This window comes from Photinus pyralis, unplaced genomic scaffold (genome assembly GCF_008802855.1).
Source record: "Photinus pyralis isolate 1611_PpyrPB1 unplaced genomic scaffold, Ppyr1.3 Ppyr1.4_LG8, whole genome shotgun sequence".
Lineage (NCBI taxonomy): Eukaryota > Metazoa > Arthropoda > Insecta > Coleoptera > Lampyridae > Photinus > Photinus pyralis.
In genome coordinates, this window is record NW_022170819.1 from 661,987 (window position 1) to 679,992 (window position 18,006).

General features: G+C 37.5%; 2 protein-coding genes across 4 annotated transcripts; both read left to right on the forward strand.

Moving 5' to 3' along the window:
- The first annotated feature begins 88 nt into the window (after positions 1-88).
- On the forward strand, positions 89-12,927 carry LOC116177762. Of its 3 annotated transcripts, XR_004146749.1 has the most exons (10): positions 89-287; positions 342-479; positions 4,434-4,835; positions 4,906-5,049; positions 6,024-9,574; positions 9,622-9,772; positions 10,606-10,749; positions 10,798-11,836; positions 11,885-12,028; positions 12,085-12,927. XR_004146749.1 is itself a non-coding variant. In XM_031496845.1 (3 exons), the coding sequence occupies exons 1-3, from the start codon at positions 11,779-11,781 to the stop codon at positions 12,189-12,191; spliced, it is 309 nt and encodes a 102-aa protein (XP_031352705.1). In that variant the 5' UTR covers positions 11,619-11,778; the 3' UTR covers positions 12,192-12,318. The 3 variants fall into 3 exon arrangements, 1 of the variants encoding a protein (XP_031352705.1); XR_004146748.1 differs by having other exon boundaries at positions 6,024-9,995; XM_031496845.1 differs by lacking the exons at positions 89-287; positions 342-479; positions 4,434-4,835; ... (2 more) ...; positions 9,622-9,772; positions 10,606-10,749 and having other exon boundaries at positions 11,619-11,836; positions 12,085-12,318.
- Positions 12,928-14,194: 1,267 nt separating this feature from the next.
- On the forward strand, positions 14,195-14,871 carry LOC116177761. Its single transcript, XM_031496844.1, has 3 exons — positions 14,195-14,344; positions 14,398-14,574; positions 14,625-14,871. The coding sequence occupies exons 1-3, from the start codon at positions 14,284-14,286 to the stop codon at positions 14,807-14,809; spliced, it is 423 nt and encodes a 140-aa protein (XP_031352704.1). The 5' UTR covers positions 14,195-14,283; the 3' UTR covers positions 14,810-14,871.
- Positions 14,872-18,006: the final 3,135 nt, after the last annotated feature.

Here is an 18,006-nt window from a genome sequence, read left to right on the forward strand (position 1 = left end):
CGACCAAGCTCGATTTTGACAAACAAAAATTTCGGTCGTGATAACCTACAAACATTATATAGACCAACCCCCATTGTCAATATAAGAACGTTGGCGCCACTAGCACTGGCGTCGTGCGTTGCAGTATAAGTTTTCCAAATTCTGCGTCGTAACGTGTGAAAGAGCCTCTTGCGAATTTTTCAGGGATTAATTAAAAATGCGTCCTAATTAGTGCACGTGGACACTCAAAATGATGCCTACCTCACACGTGTTGCCTGTACTGTTACTTTTAACAGCGCTCCAAGATTGTAAGTAAACGGCTATTGCTTTCGCTAATTTTATGTAATTACGTAAATTTATAGCAACATCGGCGATAAAATGCTTTGTGTGTTCGGACAAGTCCCCTAACTGCGGGGATCCCTTCAATAAAACGGCGCTTAGCCCGGAGATATGCGATCCTTCGACCCCCGTTTGCCTCAAGGAGAAATTTGGCGCAGGGGGTAGGTATGATGAGCGTTCATTATCGGTAGTTGCGTGCCTGCAATTACTTTTAGTATTTAGACGTGGGTTGACTTTCGAGATGTGGGCCATTTTTTAATAGAAAATCGATTCCATACGTCTTGTAAACGGTTGGTGTAGGTATACTAATGCGATCTGTTTTCTTCCTAATCGAATTTTCGTGTATATTTTGCGTGCGTTACATAATTGAGGAAAATTGCAAAGCAGCGGCCTGTGCTATCTGTATTTCTTGCATTTCTTTATACCTATCTGAAACACTATGTGTTACTTGCAGGTGGTCACTCTGCATAAAAGTATACGATATTAAAATACAGTATTAACTTTAATTTTCTGATTAGCGGTTGAATAACCGATACCTTTCTGCCTCGCTTTCTGCACATACAGCCATACAATCGGTTTATATAGTGTATATGTATGATAGATGTCTTAACGACGAAAAACTCCTAAAAGCTTCTCGGCGACTCTTAAGGACTTACAAAAGCTCCTAAACGCTCTAAAGTGCCTAGTCGCACCGTGCACTGTAGCCACACTCACTTCACCTGCCACAGTGGTCGCTCTGGTTTCGGAAATCGAATAGTGTGAAATACAGAAATAAATTGCTTGATTAAAAATGAAAGTGAAGAGAGCAGAATTAAAACCAAAAACAATTTTAATCACTTCATTACAAAAACTGAAATGTTAATAAGTACCTCTAAAGGCTCAATACTAAAAGTTTATTTTAAGAAGCGTTAAATGACCATAAAATCTAAAGGTGGGCCATTGAAGAGGAAAATGGCAGGGTCACCAAAATCTTTTGAGGGATTGTTCTAGTCTCTTAGAGACTGTTTGCAACTCCTCATAATAGGTTTTAAACCCTCTCCGAAGCGTTTAATAAAACTAGTAGTGGGGGAGCTCTCGCCAGGAAAGATTGCCGGTCACAGCACACCTTGTGTCGATTTACAATCTATGTTTTTCTTAAGATGCGAGCGACTTCCGGAATAGGATCGCGCCAATGTTGAACGAAAAGTCTTTTTGTTCAACATTGACACGATACTATCCCGGAAGTCGCTCCCATCTTTAAAAAAACATAAATTGTACATCGGGATCAAGTGTTCTATGACCGGCAATCTTTCCTGGCGAGAGGTTTATATAACACTTTGTGCACACCTTCTAGACACCTTAACACACAATTTTAGATATGGCGCCATCAAGTCTCCCCGTGTGGGCTCGTGTAATGCGGTGTTGCCTACCCACTAGACGAAATTTCTGAAAACCCACTGCGAACGGTCTACAAATAATCACGCCCGGTTAAAAACACTTTGAAAGGGTAAGAAAGTGCACCCCATCCAGGATCCAGGAAAAGGAAAATGCACACCATGAATACATTGGCGTTACAGCAGCAGGTGGGTCAACAGATGAAGAAACTGGTGACAAACATGAAAAAAGAACCCCACAAACAGGAAAATCACAATATTTATATAACATCAAAACGGGAGCAGCTGGACGTATATACCAAGAAAGTCCAGCCGACACACAAAAAAAGCGAGTTAGGTTATTAAAGACTAGGATAACTACATGGAGCAAATCTACCAGATGTACAACCAGGCTGTCGAGCTCCTTGACTGCTGGGAAAGCGAACTAGGCGTGGAGGAGAAGGTCGATGAAAAAGGGGCCGAACAGCTTATACGGATTAACAAACGAGAGGTGCGTATTCACCAATTTGATACGATTTTAACATAGATAGAAGAAGAATTGGTGCCTCCAAAATATGAAGAAAGCCATAAGGATGATTGGTTGAGCCGAAAGAAAGTAGGATGATAGAGATCCAGGGATATGAAGGAAAATTCTCCTACGAGTATTTCACGGACAGGACATACGAGATCCAAGAACGCTATGAGAAGATTCGGGGCCAGTCCAGATCTATTCTGAAAATTTCCCGGCGATGCTCAGGGGTGCCGCTTAGATGGAGTAACGATTTTCTCGGCACGAACCAATTTTGTACATCACTGCAACCCCGTAGCGACCCCCGAGTAAGATTTCTCCAGCCAGATGTCATATAAAGGGCGATCAAAAAAGGATTGATAACGCCTTTGGAAATTCAAGTTCAATATGATTTCCCGTGTAAATAAAAATTCCAATGTGACTCGATAGCAACTCTTTTATGATCGCATAGTACCTATATTTATAATTTTGCAGGTAATAATGCAATAATATAATAAATACATTTTCTGCAGCTTATGCAATTTTCAAAAGTGACAACCAGCAAATAGTACATCATTTTTCTTAGAATTTTTCTGAAGACTAAATAAATTAAATTAAATTATAAAGTCCAATCCGTAAGTGACTGTTTAAATAGTCAAGAGGACATTAACTACCATATTTTTTTTAAGTGGATTGATAAAGACACTAAACCTTCCCCATACTTCTTTTAATTATTTCAGGTATTAGATTAAAGGCATTAGGTGACAGCGACTATAGTTTCGACCCGAAGGTCATTATCAAGCTGAAATATTATAATTTGAAACAATGACTAAGCTTAGGTGACCTACCTTAAGTTTAAAGGAACATATAAAGGTGGTTGAAAACTACAAGTAATTTGAAATAATTAAAAGAAGTATGGGGAAGGTTTAGTGTCTTTATCAATCCACTTAGTCAATATCACCCCGTTTTGAGTCGTTATAAGATGGATAGCTACCAATTATATTTTTTTTAGTTGAAAGTTAGGCTCATTTGTCAGTGGAATGTTATTAGATTGGCTGATTATTCAGCAAAGATTGAAATAATAGATAATGTGGGTACCTGCTACGTAATTAGGGCTCTGCCCTGTGTAGTTTGTATAATAATAAATAAATAATTAAACAATACGTAATTTTGATACGTAGAATATACCTAATTTTTATTCGTATTTTCGAAGAAGTAAGTAAACCATTATTTAACGTATGGGAAATGAACGGGGCATTATATACCTACGTTTATGAAATTATTGCTAAAAGAACGTTCATTTATACCGGGTGAAACCGAACATAGGGAATTAACATGGGAAAAAGGTTTGTAGATAGTTGCTCCCCATGTTAACTTAGAGGGTTTATAATGACACCAATCGAAAGAAGATTTTTTTCCTCGTCTAATGATATACGAATTTAGTTCATTTTCAGGTGTATTTCTCACTATTTTATTAAAACTTCGGCAATATATCCACTTACCAAAATCATGTTAAGGCATGACTAGTAAGACTAGATTCAAACGTCGAAATCAATATAAGTTTATGTCAACTGGCATTAATTTTTTTGTAAAATGCGGTTCACTGAGGAAAAAGGATTTATAATAAACAACATTTACAGCGGAAATATTTACTCCATCAGTACGCGATATTTGTTTTCCGTGCATTTTAATGAGCGTCCCATTCCGTCTGTGTGAAAACCTATTTCAGTTCTTTAGGAAATTCCCATGGCTTAACATGATTTTGCTAATAGGGTTTATTACCGTGTTAACATAGGGAGAAACGATCTGCAAAAAACGTTTTTCCCATGTTAATTGCCGATGTTCGGTTTTAAAATATTCACCCGGTATACATATTATCGATATTATCAACGTAGAACAAGAACTCTATGGTTAATATATGAATAAAAATCGTATTTTAAACGTAGGGTATAAAAGTGGTCTACAAAAAAAACGTATACCTTACTACCTATACCGAATTTATCCTTTCAATGCGCTTTAAAAACGTTTTTTAAATATAAGTGTGTTTGCTGGTTAGTGAGGAGAAATCCGACCTAAAGTGAGCCTAAATATGCAAGCAATGTTCCCACAAATAAAAGATTACTCCTTCTCTTCGACGGAGAGATTCGTCACTTTAGAAATTCTCTGTTGAATGCACGAACCACAATATAATCTACAGAACGAACTTAATTTAAGTTTAAAATGACTCAGAGTCGCTAATTTTGATTTATTTACAGGTAAACTTGGAGGACTCCGCCGGAGCTGCATCAGTAAAGCACACTGCGACGTCCAATCAAAATCATCGACGCTCTGCTCAATTTGCAATACAGACCTATGCAACTCGTCCCCTAACGTGGAATTAAACATTTGCGTATCTCTCTGTGTGTATTCTTCACTTGCGTTTTTCTTTTACACGTAAATTTTTGCAACGCTCTGTGTATGATACTAAGGTAGATAGACTAGATAAAAATAGTTACAGCTTTAAAATTGTTTCACTCCTCCTCTGCTGTTGATTTAAAAATAAACCCAGCATTTTAATTTACATTTAAACCGATTCCAGACGCGTTACTGTTTTTTCAAAAAATAAAAGATGAAGTTATTACTAGCAATATTAATTAGTACGTCTTTTATGACTGTTGGTAAGTATTTTTGGTTTTATTTGGGCTGCTTCTATTTTTGCCTGCGCTTAACTTTACGTAATGATTTCAGGAGTATCTAAACAATGTTTCACTTGCGTATCGAACGAAAAGAATGAAAATAACTGTTCAGATCCTTTTACTGGTAAATCCCTGCATAGGCATACGTGCGATGTACCGAGCGCAGTGTGCGTTATAGAAAAAACCGCCCCCGGTGGTAAGTTGACATTACTTAAGCATTTTTACTTTTGCTTTAATATGATCCTTAACTACTGTCCATATTGCTAATGCTTAAATAGAGATTAGTTTTACTCTCGTAGCAGAAACTTTGCTTTTGTGCTTATTACCTGGCCAAATCATCAAAATTTGGTTTTTGAAGCACTTCTTCATACTGTGGCCGCCATGATTTGCCATTTGATAAAGATTGAATACTACAAGGAATGACTCGGAGTGTGGTAAATATGTACTAGCACTTCAAATGTTATTGAAGTATTATTGCACTTTTTCTTTGTTACTTGCGGATACTTAGACGTTTATACCATGTGTCTTATTTTGACTGGATCTGCCATGTACTTCAGTTGTTTTTAATGATAGAAACTTACGGTTTTCTCGACTGCGTCATTTTTTTGTGAACCTTTTAGTACCACAACCTGAATCAATATTACTACATTTTACTGATTTGGATCAGCTGCCTTAGTTACCGCATGGATACAGTAAACAAAACAAAATGGCCTACTGTTTACAAATCGTAAAAAATTTCTATGGCTAAAATTCAAGGAAATATACTTATGTAGTGATAACATAAATGTAATCAGGAAAAACAGTGCAAAAAATTGACGGTGAGGTATACACTACAGGGTGTTGTATTTAACACCAGCTGCGGCAAACACTTTTTTACTACCCCACTGTATTATACGTAAAATATCTAAAATAGGCAGTTTTTACCTTTTTTATACCTGTCGTGTGTAGTAAAATATGATAACATCCCAAAAAGTCAAACTTTTCGATTTCACACTCTATATCAGAAACAAACGTAGCTATTTTAAAGTTTCACAAACAAACGGCACAGGGCCGCGAAAACCGCGTCTCTATGTTCAAAAAACTGAGCTGAAGATACATTGCAATCTCAACCAAAATAGGACACACGGTATACTTTCTTTGACAAGACTAACATTACAATTTCTGTTTCAGAAGCGACAAGGGAACATGTATTTCGAGGATGTGTGGCATCTGATTACTGTACAGTTTCGGGCAAACATGCAAGGTTTTGCCAAACGTGTGATGTAGATTTCTGCAATTCATCGGCAGTGCTAACGGCGAGTCTGCTGATGCTTTCTGTTTTATATCTAATGAAGTTTGTAATATAAATATCAATTTGCAAAGAAGTTATTACTATTGTAAACGTCACATTTAATACGTTTGCGTTTCAGCTGTGTTTAAATTAAACGTGGTCTAAAACCTAAGACTATGGCTTAAATTTCACGTGGCAAACCACCATTAGTTACTTTCAGTGGACCCAGTTTGAGTCCTAGTTCATACACCCTGTCATTGGGTCAAACCGGATCAAACTGCCCCCACATCTGTAGCAGAAGTAAACTGAATATATGCCCAGTTGAAGTACAGTAATCGGTATACTAGACTATAACCATAGTTACTTCTAGTGATTGCTTGTGAATGATCTATTGTATTGAATTCCAATTCTAATCCTTAGTGTGTTAGGCCATCGAAAAAAATAAGCAAATAATGGAAAACAGCATAATTCCGTGTGACGGTGACTTAATCAGTCCAGAGTTGCATAATTCTAGTGAGCAGGTTTCGCAGTCCGCCGTTGAGTTCTTCAGTAACGTGCACAATCCTTCAACTCCACATCCTCTAAGGGTCCCTGCAAAATCAAGATCATTACCATTACTTTTTCCCCCATTCACAGTTACTGACCTGCCCACGGAAGAAACTGTTTAACGCAGACCTGGTTTTCAATAGGACAGGATTGAGCAGGCACCTTAGTATGGTTAAAGGGCTCACCACAGCCTGGGACTAATTCAGATGAGCAGGTGTAACAGTGCAAGGTTGAAACTGAGAAAAAAGGAGAAATAATTTAGGATTTCTTTGGTTTGCTTACCCAATTGAAGTGATGCGATCATAACCACAGCAACTTGCACTAATCGAATAGGCTGGGAACCCATGTCACAACTATTTTTGTCTGAAACTTAGACAGCATGACACTTCCATTATATGGTACCTCGATGGTACGTTATCAGCATTTCTCCTGCGTATCCAAATATCTAATTCCGGCGACTAATTATAAGTGCGTATAGTTCCATAACAATATTTATCTGTATATTGTAACCAACTAATTATGGCCACTACAAACTGTTACTGTATATGTTTGTGTAAATCATTAGTGGTTAGATAAATAACGCTACTCAAATGATATTATATCGTAGAATTCTTGTGAAATTCCGTAAACATTACGAAATTCGAAGTGCCCCTCCGTATGTGTTCTCTTTTTTCGAAAATTCGCCTTTTAAGTACCTCCGTTTCCGACAAACTTGTCAAAGAGTATTTGCCCAAAACTCGTTTTCTTTTAAAAATCCACCTTCGTCCCCAGAAAATTCACCCTCGCAGGTTCGACCTCGTAAAATTCGCCCCGAAAGGTTCGTTCAAAGAGAATCGCCGCAGTAAAAATTCGTCCGCACTAGTAATTTATTACATTATCAACAGGCTTGCGCCCAATTACAGAGTGAGAGAGAAGAAGTGACCAACCCTACATTGTCCCTCTTTTTGTCTATCAACAATTATTAACGGAGTGACGACATCCTCAAGTAAATTCGTCTCCAGAAAATTCACCCCGGACTATTAACCCCGAGGGACTCGTTGCAGGAAGTTCGCTTTCGAAAATCCTCTCCGATATAAATCCGTCCCAGTGAATTTACCCTTGAAAACTCACCCTTTCGTCCCCGAAAAATCTGTGCCTTCGGAAAATTGAGCACCGGAATAGTTTCACTCCCGTAAGTTCCGTCACAGGAATTTCGTCAATAGATACAGAAGGGAAAGTTAAAATTAAGTAGATTCTATTTATCTCTTTTTTTAAAGTTATATTTTCCTTTGGAACAAGTGCATGCCAAGACAGTATTCTAGTGCAGGTGAATTTTCTTTGGGAGAATGTACTTAATTCTGTGCTCTCTTCAATTGCAAATATTCTAGAAGTAAATCTTCCGGGGGTGAGTTTTTCGGTTGCGCCCCATATGAATGTTGTATGGAAAGCTTATAAAGTATCGATAACCTACTAGTGTTTCTACAGTAATTACGGATGACATCCTTACCCCGTAATTATTTCGCAATAGTACTACCATTGAATTTATATCAATTCAATAGTGCTACATCCGTTGGCAGATGACGAATGTTATACATAAGGTAAACGAAGGTTTATTGCAAAACGCCTTACAATATAAACAATTACTAATAGCGTACACGAACTGGTAACCGAAAAAGCCTTATTGCACAAATCCTCATCGCAAGTAATGCAGTGCTCTTCGTACTCGTCAACCTTACTGCAGTAATACTGGTCCACGCATCCTCTCTGAATAATCTCAGGAACCCGTACTGAAAAGTGACCACATACTAAAATCGCTCCCCACAATACTTACCTTTTTAAACATTACGAACTGGTGGTGACTTGTGTATCATACACAGATCGTATCTACTATCACATTCCACTTTGTCAATATTATCCGATTCGAAATCTTCCCCGCAATCCTCCTCTAAAAAATCTACGCACTCGTAACACATAATCGCCAACCCATCGCGTACCAAAACGGCTATTATTACCGAAATTACGGAGTAGTGGAGCATTTTGCGTACCTATTTGTTAACACTACTAAATAAAGTGATTAAGTTATGTCATTGTTACGGTTAATTTCAATTAAAGCTTCCGTTTTTACGAACCTATTATTTTAGATGCTGCTTTCCGCTTCTCACATTCATTTTTCACTGTCTCTTCAGTTAAAAATCTTATAACGAGTACCTTTTCAGTTAAGAAAGAAAGGAGTAGGTACGGATATTGCAAAATCAATCAAAAACATGCAAAATATGCTGTTCAGAATATTCTCATAAACCACTTTCCTACTGTATAAGCATGGAAAAACAAATCATTTTCTGAAGGTATAAATCATGCCACTTTTCTTACAAGTAAAAGTTCATAAACTCACAAAAGGAGAAACAAGGGACCATTCTTAGAGCTCCGATTATTGAGTAGGTATATGGAAAAAAACGTGAGATTTAATCTATGTAAGTAAGATTGCACCGATGAAGAAAGCATCAAGTAAGGCCCTTCATGTTCAAAGACATTATGCATCTCCATTCAAGCACCTAAAGGGCCACTTGCGTTATACAGACGATGGCCTGCAAGCCGTAAAAAGCGACTGCGAAAGGATCCAAATTGCTTGGTTGGATGGCACATAGTTATGTAAACGAAGTCCGGAAGTTAGTCAATTAATCCTCGGCTAATAAGTGCACTTTTATTAGCACAAACGGTTATGCTGAAAGCATGTCGACGATGAAAACTTGCCACCTAATTACAGTCATATTGACGATACTAACACACCGAGGATTCGCCTTGCTATGTTACGAATGCACCGATTTCTGGGACGACGAGTGCGGAGAAGATTTCGAATCCGACGGCGTCGATAAGACCGAATGCAGCGGAAAGGACGTCTGCATGATACACAGAGCTCCAGAAGTTTGTAAGTAGACGCATTTCAAGTTTACATGACCGTGACTCTTTTTACAGTGCATGTTCCCGAAATAATCCAAAGAGGTTGTATTGACCCACTTTACTGCAGTAAAATGGACGAATTTTCCGAACACTGTATTACGTGCAACGAGGACCTATGCAATACATCGCCGCAAACTCAAGCTTCAGTTTACGCACTTGTAATTATGTTAGTGTCTCTCATTACCACCTATTAACACAGCAGGCCTAATTTTTACTATTAAAAAATTTTAAATAATTAAGCTAAATATAATTCGGAAAGTAAAGTCGGACATGCGCAGGTTGACCTATTTCTAGGTTGAGCTCTACTTACATAGTTTTATTCAAAATGTCTAAATATAAGTGTCATTTGCTAATCGTTTCTCTTTGTATAATTTCGTTAATAAAGGAAGGTGAGTGACGATTATTACATTTAGTTATAGTCTGCGTGTCGAAAGATTTTATAAAGCAAAGCATTTGGTTTTCGCAAATTTGATATGGCGACTCTGATATTTCTAGATATTTTTAAATAGTACCGTATAACGTGTGATGGCGACTACTACTGAATGAGAGTTGCCGAAACTGGATGAACGATTTACCCTTTGAAAATGAAGTATGCATCTATTATACTAAATTATAATTTTAATGGTGGAAAACCTTCTAATTGTTCTTTATATTTCGGATATTGCAAAAAATTCAGAATATTCCTCCACTCAGACCAGTCACAATGAATTTACCACTGGATGGAACGGTCGTCAAAAGAGAAATGACAGAAAAGATTGCCCTTGTCCTCCATTTTTCTTATTCTTCTTTTTTTGCGCTCTCTTTCCAGTAGGTACTCTTCTCCTTGTAAATATTTGATCTTCATTTGATAGGAAGAACTCTTACTGTTGATTTAATTTGGTTCATTATTGGGAATTAACGTTTGGGTGGAGGAAAATGAGCTTTTCCTGTTAATTACTCTGAAAAGAAAATCGATGTGTATTTACAGAATAATTGTAATAATCAAGTCTGTACTTACAGGAGTTACATTCAAATGCTACAAATGCACAAGTCAAGGGGCCCAGGGTTGCAAGGATCCGTTCAACGTCACCCAATTGGTCTTGACAGAAGACTGCAATTACGACTACCAGGTGTGCGTAAAACAAGAGATTATGTCTCCGTACCGTAAGTATTTCAATATTCAGGCGCTTTTTATGCATACGACATTTCCAGATTTGGTGGAAGATGAAATCAAAAGGGGATGCATGCACGAAGATTACTGCTATGTTGAGGGAATGCGATCAACGCACTGCTCCACGTGCAAATCATACCTGTGTAACTCCGCGATCAGTCTAAGTTTTCTGTCGCTTCCCATCTTGTTTTTATACCAATTTGCGTTGCACTTAATAAAATGTTGATAACTATGTTGTTCGCGAAATGGTAAATCCCTTAGGAAGAAACTGAAAATCGATCAGTATTATATTTACGTTAGTTTGTTCAATACAGCAAGGCATGTGTAGTTGTTAAGAAAACCAAGCGCTACTACTTTAACAATAAAACTCGGTTTATATTGATATCGTGCTTCATTGTTAATAACGTAAAAAGTTTATATAATAGTTTCAATCCAGTTCTATTTCGAAAAGCAATCACGAGCTACCTAAGTTCAATGGTTAATTTCAAATTTCAAAAAGCAATTACCTCGCTCTTCAAAAATGACTTCATGTTTGTATAGTTTTGTTTGTCTTATTTCGTATTAACCCTTCAGTACATGACTATAGTGTGGAAAAGACCGCACCTTGACCAATGGAATCTTGGGTTTAGATGTGCCTTCTGGCCGTTGTCGATTCCACCATAGATCGCACTGCTCTTAGCTTATGCTTTTCACCTTAGGATTTCTACAATACTACTGTTTATATTCAAGCTGTACGTTTCACAATGCTTAGGAGTGGGATTTTTTTCTAGAAGGTAGTTTTCTTTATTATTTTTGTGTTCAATTTTTATGTGCCATAATAGTTTTTATGTGTATAAAGTTGCATTTTATTGCAATATTAGTGATAATAATACAATAACTACCTACTAGAAAAAAAGTTAATACGGTCGATTCTACCAAAGCGCGTGTGCTGAAGGGTAAAAGAGATAAACTGAAACAGTTCAAGGTTCACACGTCTTTGAAACAAAATACGCCGTTCGGCGATAAGGGGATCAATTGCGCTGATGATCGCCATGAAAAAATTCGTCGCGTGTTTTTTGTTTCTGCTTTTAATTGGCACAGGTGAGCCCTTTGCATGCGTTCTTCCCCCGTTAAAGCTTGTCATTCCAGGTTTAACGTTGAAGTGTTACAAGTATCACTGTAGTGGTGACTGTTGGAGTTTGGACGAACCGTACCATGAGAAACTTCGCGTTAAAGAGGAGTGTACGGGTGCAACCGACTTATGTGCAGTATCTCTACCCGTAAAAATTCATGGTAATTACTTTCTATAAATAAGGCACTACAATTTCCCATCTTTTCTTTATCCCTAGGTCCGATATATAGAGGATGTACCAGCGACAAAAACTTCTGTGATACAAATCATCCCCCCATGTACAAATGTTACACATGCAACGAGGATCTCTGCAATTCGGTGTAGTTATTTAGGATTAGAAATTCATTTTTAAATTGTATCCATGCAAATAGATCACCTAATCACATTTTCATAAAATAAACAGAGAAGTCAATTCCAATGCGGAATTATTCCCCACATAGTTAACTTACAACAACGTCCGTTACTTAATTACGAACCTTAAATGAAGCACCTTCCTTATGTTTAATGATCACTTTGAATCTTTTTGATTTCTTATGAGTTTCCTGATCTTTTGAATTAGAATTAGTCTTACTATTTCTAGTAACTTTTTGTGTTTAGATTCTGTGTAATTCCTGAAAGGCTTTTAGAATCACAACAAAGTAACAGAATCGAATTAGAATAATTTTTCAGATGCGTTTCCTGGAAGTTCATCAGCTGTGATTTCGAAAGAATGTATCTTGTTGTATAATGGGTATGACACGAATTACAGGTTAAGGGCTTCGCAGGTTAGAATCCGGGTTTGAGCACTGTTATAACGGGTTAATAGATCTGACACAGTACCCTCGGCTTCTGCCTACAAAGATTTTTTATTACCAGCAGATTATGTGAGGAATCCCATATGATCGCTGAATATTCTATGGAGAATCTCTCATAAAACAATTACGCCGCAATTTCTAAAAAAACTTTCAGTAATTATCTCAACATTTCATTCATTCCTTCATGTATTCATAGTAAAATACGAGTTTAGTAATTCATCGTCTTTGTGACTTGGAAAACAGTAACGAATAAAGTTATAAACACATCCTGATAGGAAGGAATCTATCGATTCTGACTTTAATTTATTTGAATGTATGGCACTTTCTAAGAAGTTATAATAATTGTATCCCCTTTCTATTGGTGTGGTATGACAGTGACAATCTGCTTAGAAAATCAAAAAAACAGTTTACGCACCAATGCTAATTTCTGTATATCAAAATATTTCCTCCCCAAATTAATTTAGAGCAAAGATGCAACTTGTAGCTTGAAAACTTCTGCGTCTGCTCATGTCCTCATTTATTAACGAGCGACAAAAAGCAAGTTCATGATTTTGGACGTCCGTGTACATGACAACTCGCGAACGGTTTCGAATTTTCCAATTCTGTTTTCAGTAACAGGTAGACAATGGCTAGAGGACTACCTCAAAGATCAATACCTGTCAACCGAAAGTTGTCAATATAATTGGTTCAGTTTATTATTATTTTTAAATTTGAGAAACTGGAAAAATTAAATAAATTAGAATTTAGCATTTGTTTTGTAATTTTCGAGTACCTACGCTGCATGGACAAATTTTTGTTTGAATAAATTCACGGAATTTTACTGGAACGCCATAATTTATAATTTCCTTAATTTCTCCAATTTCACAACAAAAAATTACAAAAATGGGCACATGAATAGACACAGAATTTTACAATCTACAAAAATGAAGTATTTATAACTTTGTATAATAAATTGTATAATAAAAAGAATTATTACAATGCTTTATTCCATTTATACGCTGTGATCTGATCATTCTGCAATTATTCTTAAATGGGTTAAGTGTTCGAAAAATTTAGAGCTCGAGAGTAACTAGTACCTCACATGTACTACATTAACTACTTCCAAATTTTGGATATCAAAGCCACATTTTTGTGGAGAACTGTTGTTTCACCTCCACCATTATGAAAAACATTTTGAAGAGGCAACTGCCCCACTTCATTGCCCAAATCCCTGGACTATTGTCTTGGTCGTTGGATGAAGAGAACTACTCATAATGTGGAATGGAAAATTACTCATTGTGACATTAGGTACCTACACTTTGACTGACCGAGTGACCGCTAAATTTTAATTAACCTTATTAGGTACTGAAATAAACATTTTAAAACGTCCGCTATGACTAATGTACCTAATAGTCTATTGAAGTTCGACCAAATGTACCAAAACTACTGCATCCTTCATTTACATTCAAACAATGCCAGCTCAATTGAATACAGTACATCAGGTACTGGTTGATAAAATCGGTTAAATTTACGTTTAAAAAACAAGAATGTGATGTGGGGATTCATCACATCACCGGTCGACCTTCGTCGATCCTGTAATAAAAAAACAAACACTAGTAAGGTAGCAGTTGCACGTAGTGGTTATGGCTGCCGCTCTTCATTTCATTACTGTTACGTGCTTAACACTGACATTGGTCCACGTAGGTAAGTGCAATTTCATTTTATTGAAATCCAACGCGACCATTTTGATATTTTAGGCAGTTCCTTGCGTTGCTTCTCCTGCAGTTCGGCTCGTGAAGATTATTGCGATGACACATTCTCGTTTCACGCCCAAACGACGGTACCTGTAACTATATGCGAAAATTCACCGGCGCTGTCAATACCAGGAGCCGGCCCAAACACCCATTGCGGTAAAACGAAGAAGAAAAATGGCGGTAAGTTGAAGGGCCTTTCTGGTGCGTTACGTTTAGTGCCCAAATTTTAGATACGCCCAACGATTACGTTTTTCGCGGATGCGTACCGGAAAATTATTGCAGATTAGTCAAATCGCAAGTGGAGGATTGCGAAATTTGCGAAACCGACAAATGTAATGGATCGTCAACCTTGTTGCCCTCCGTGTACGTTGCAATTGTAGTTTATTTGTTATTTGTTTTAAATTGTTGTAATTAAGTAGGTTAATTGCGCATAAGTCTGATTAATTGTAAAAAACAATAAAAGTCTTAACCACTGTATGGAGGTGCTATTTGGGTTGCAGCTATGATCTGCATCGGTGCCTCGAAACGGGAATTTGGAACAATGTCTTTGGAATATTTAGCTGCAGTTTGAAATCATTGGTTTTTTGACTCAATTGGCACGGGACATTTTAGGAAACTAAAACTAAAAGATGAATGTGATATTTATTTATTTATTATCCCTCTCTTGTTCTGGGCCCTCAACAGGCTTGCGCCCAATTAGGTACAGTGTGACCCGCATAATGCTTTTTAGAGGTGCCCTTGCAGAAGGTCCGTCTCGTATCCGTTTCTGTTATGTGTTTCTCCTAGTATCATCTTCATTCATTTTTCTCTTCTTCCCCTCTCTGCCAGTATTTCATTCCTGTGTTCCCTTGTTTGTGCTACCTCTTTACATTCCCATAACGTGGTCAATACCTTGCCCTTTTCCTCCACAATGTCTGCATTTTCTTTCTTCTTCATTTTGTCTTCACTTCTCCTTCCAACCTTGGCACTGATTGATGTTTTTTCTTCCCCCCGTTTCGGCGCTCACTCTCTTATCAACTCCTTTGTACCTCCTGTTTCACCGTGAGCTCTCGAATTGCGGTCTCTCTGTTGTTGTACTTGTCCATGTCCATGTTCGTAAGTTCATCTTCCATCCTTACCCGCTACTTCTCTCCTTCTTTCGACCTCTACCCACCCGTATCTTTTCTATTTGTTCCTTCCTAATTTCCTTTTGTATTGGCAAACAGCCTTTCACCAATCCACTTTCTCTCCTTTCCTCGAATCTGACCCCCTGCCTTTCGACGCTATTCTTATTTTCTCCATTTTTGTTTCCTCTTCGGCTGTAATTTGATATCCTTCCGTTTAGTTCCACCACCCATTTGTAATAGGTACTGTTCTTGTATTGTATTGTTTCTCATCTTCCAAAAGTCCTTCTGTGTTTTTATTTCTATTATTTCTGCTTAATATTCTTTCTGTTTCTTCATCTTTTCTTCCTTGCAGGTTTTGCTTTTTTTGCTTTTTCAACTCCTTTTGTTTCTTTCTCCATTATTATGTATCTGTTTCTCTCTTCTTTGTAGTCTTTGTGCCACCACGCCTTTCTATTGTCTCTACCTCCCCTTCAATTACCTATTGCCACGTTATTGCTTTTTTAAGAGTCTCCTTGCACTTCTTCTCTGTACTCTCTCGCATTTCTTCTTTTTGTTCCGCTAGTCTCCTTCTATAAGTTCCCACAGTGTCTGCTGTCCATAATTGTATTTCTCTCCTTCCATTTCTTGATCTTTTTGTCTTTTCTTTGGGACTAATTTTGAGCGGTTAAAGATCCGATTATGTCCTTGTTCCTACCTTAAATGCTTCTATTTCTTCCAGTATTTTTCATTTACCATTGTTTACCCCCTCTTTTCTGATAATTCCGTCATTCTTGAATTCCTGAGTTTCTATCTTGTGTTCCTCTTCTCATCTCTATTCATTTTTTTTATTCCCTGATCTATGATTACCCCTGTTAACATGCCTCTCTTTGCTCTTCTGTTTTTGTGATATCTTTTCGCAAATTGGTTCATTTATACGGTATTGTGTTCTTCATTTTCACTCAGTTCTTTTCTTATATCCACGATTCTACAATCTCCACATCATAACCTTTTATAAACGTCTTTACTTGCTACCTCCTCCTCCTCCCTCTGTCTTCTCTTTTACTATTAATTTCTTCTTTAAAGCTCCCGCGTTCTTCCTCTAACTACATAGTTCTTTTTTCTTATTACGCCATCTGTGTTTATCACCTTCTACCATGAATTTCCTATATCCCCATCTTACTTTATTGCCCTTCCCTCTTTCTCTGTCCGTGATCCCTCTAATTTCTCTCTGTAGCTTTCTTTCGTCATCGTCTTGATCGTCTATGTATATCCAGCTTCTTTTTAACTTTCCCTTGTCCCTCATAATCATTCGTCTTCTTTTCCCATGTCAGTTTCGCGACTATTACCTTATTTTCCCCTACTTCAATTTTCTCGCCGCATGAATTACGTTCGCCTCTACTTGTAGGTTTTCGGTCCGTGATTTCTCTCTCTTTTCCTTTTTCGATCTATACTCGTTTTAACTGCTCTCCATTTTTCCTCTAGTTTTGCTATCATTTCCATCAGTTCTTTGTTTTCCACGTTCCATTGCTATTCCCTTCTTTTCAATTTCTCCCTTCAGCCTCCGATTTTCACCAGCATCTTCCCCTTCATTTTATCTATTTTCTCGTTGGTCTCTTTAACCACCCCTTTATTTCCCCTTTAACTACTTCCATCAACTTTCCATTACTTTTTCCATGGGCCTGTAATCCTTCGCCATGTAATATTTGGCATGATCCAGTTTTCGAGACTAGGCCAGGGAGGCTCTAAAGAGGTGCAACAGATGCAAGAGTAACGGTTCCAGGCCCTTCTGCAAAAGAGCAGGCAATATCCCGTCCGAACGTAGTCCCCAGAGGCGTCCCCTCTCAAAAGGATATTACGAAGTTTTTGAACTTCAAGAAGACTCCATGTTACCACAGAAGGTCCTCCATGATCCTCGTTTAGACCCCGGGGGTAGCTTAGTGTGTGTTTCCATAGTCTGTGCCTAAGATCCATTTTTTTGCAACGGGAAATCTTGGTAAGTTGTTCCTGGAAAAGTTTTTTTTAAATAATGTGCAGTTTTTCTAAAAGCAAAGCTTGCGCTAAATTGAGCTCGAAAAACTGCAATTATGGTGACATATTATATTCTCTTCTATACCTACTAATAATCAGGATTCACAAAGTTAAAATCGGATAAGTATGCACGGAAATAAACCATATCAATTAGATTTACATTATCTCTTGATCTTAAAGTAAAAATTTTCGCTCAACAATTATGCGGATTCTGCCAGAAAGTATGTATGGTGAGCAGGCTATTCACTAGGCGTTTGCATGCTGTACATTCTGTCACTGTACTTGTACATGCTGTCATTCGTAGTGTAAATAATTTACGCCGTTTATAAAGTAAAACTTAAATTTTAGTCTGGTGGCGACAGTTTCTTGGGACTGCGAGGCCTTAGCAATTAAGAGCATTAGGTATAATGAACGCTTGAAGCATAAACCAAAATGACCGTAATTCATGGCAAACAAAGACGCGGGTTTTCAGGGCTCGTCATATTCAATCCATTATTGC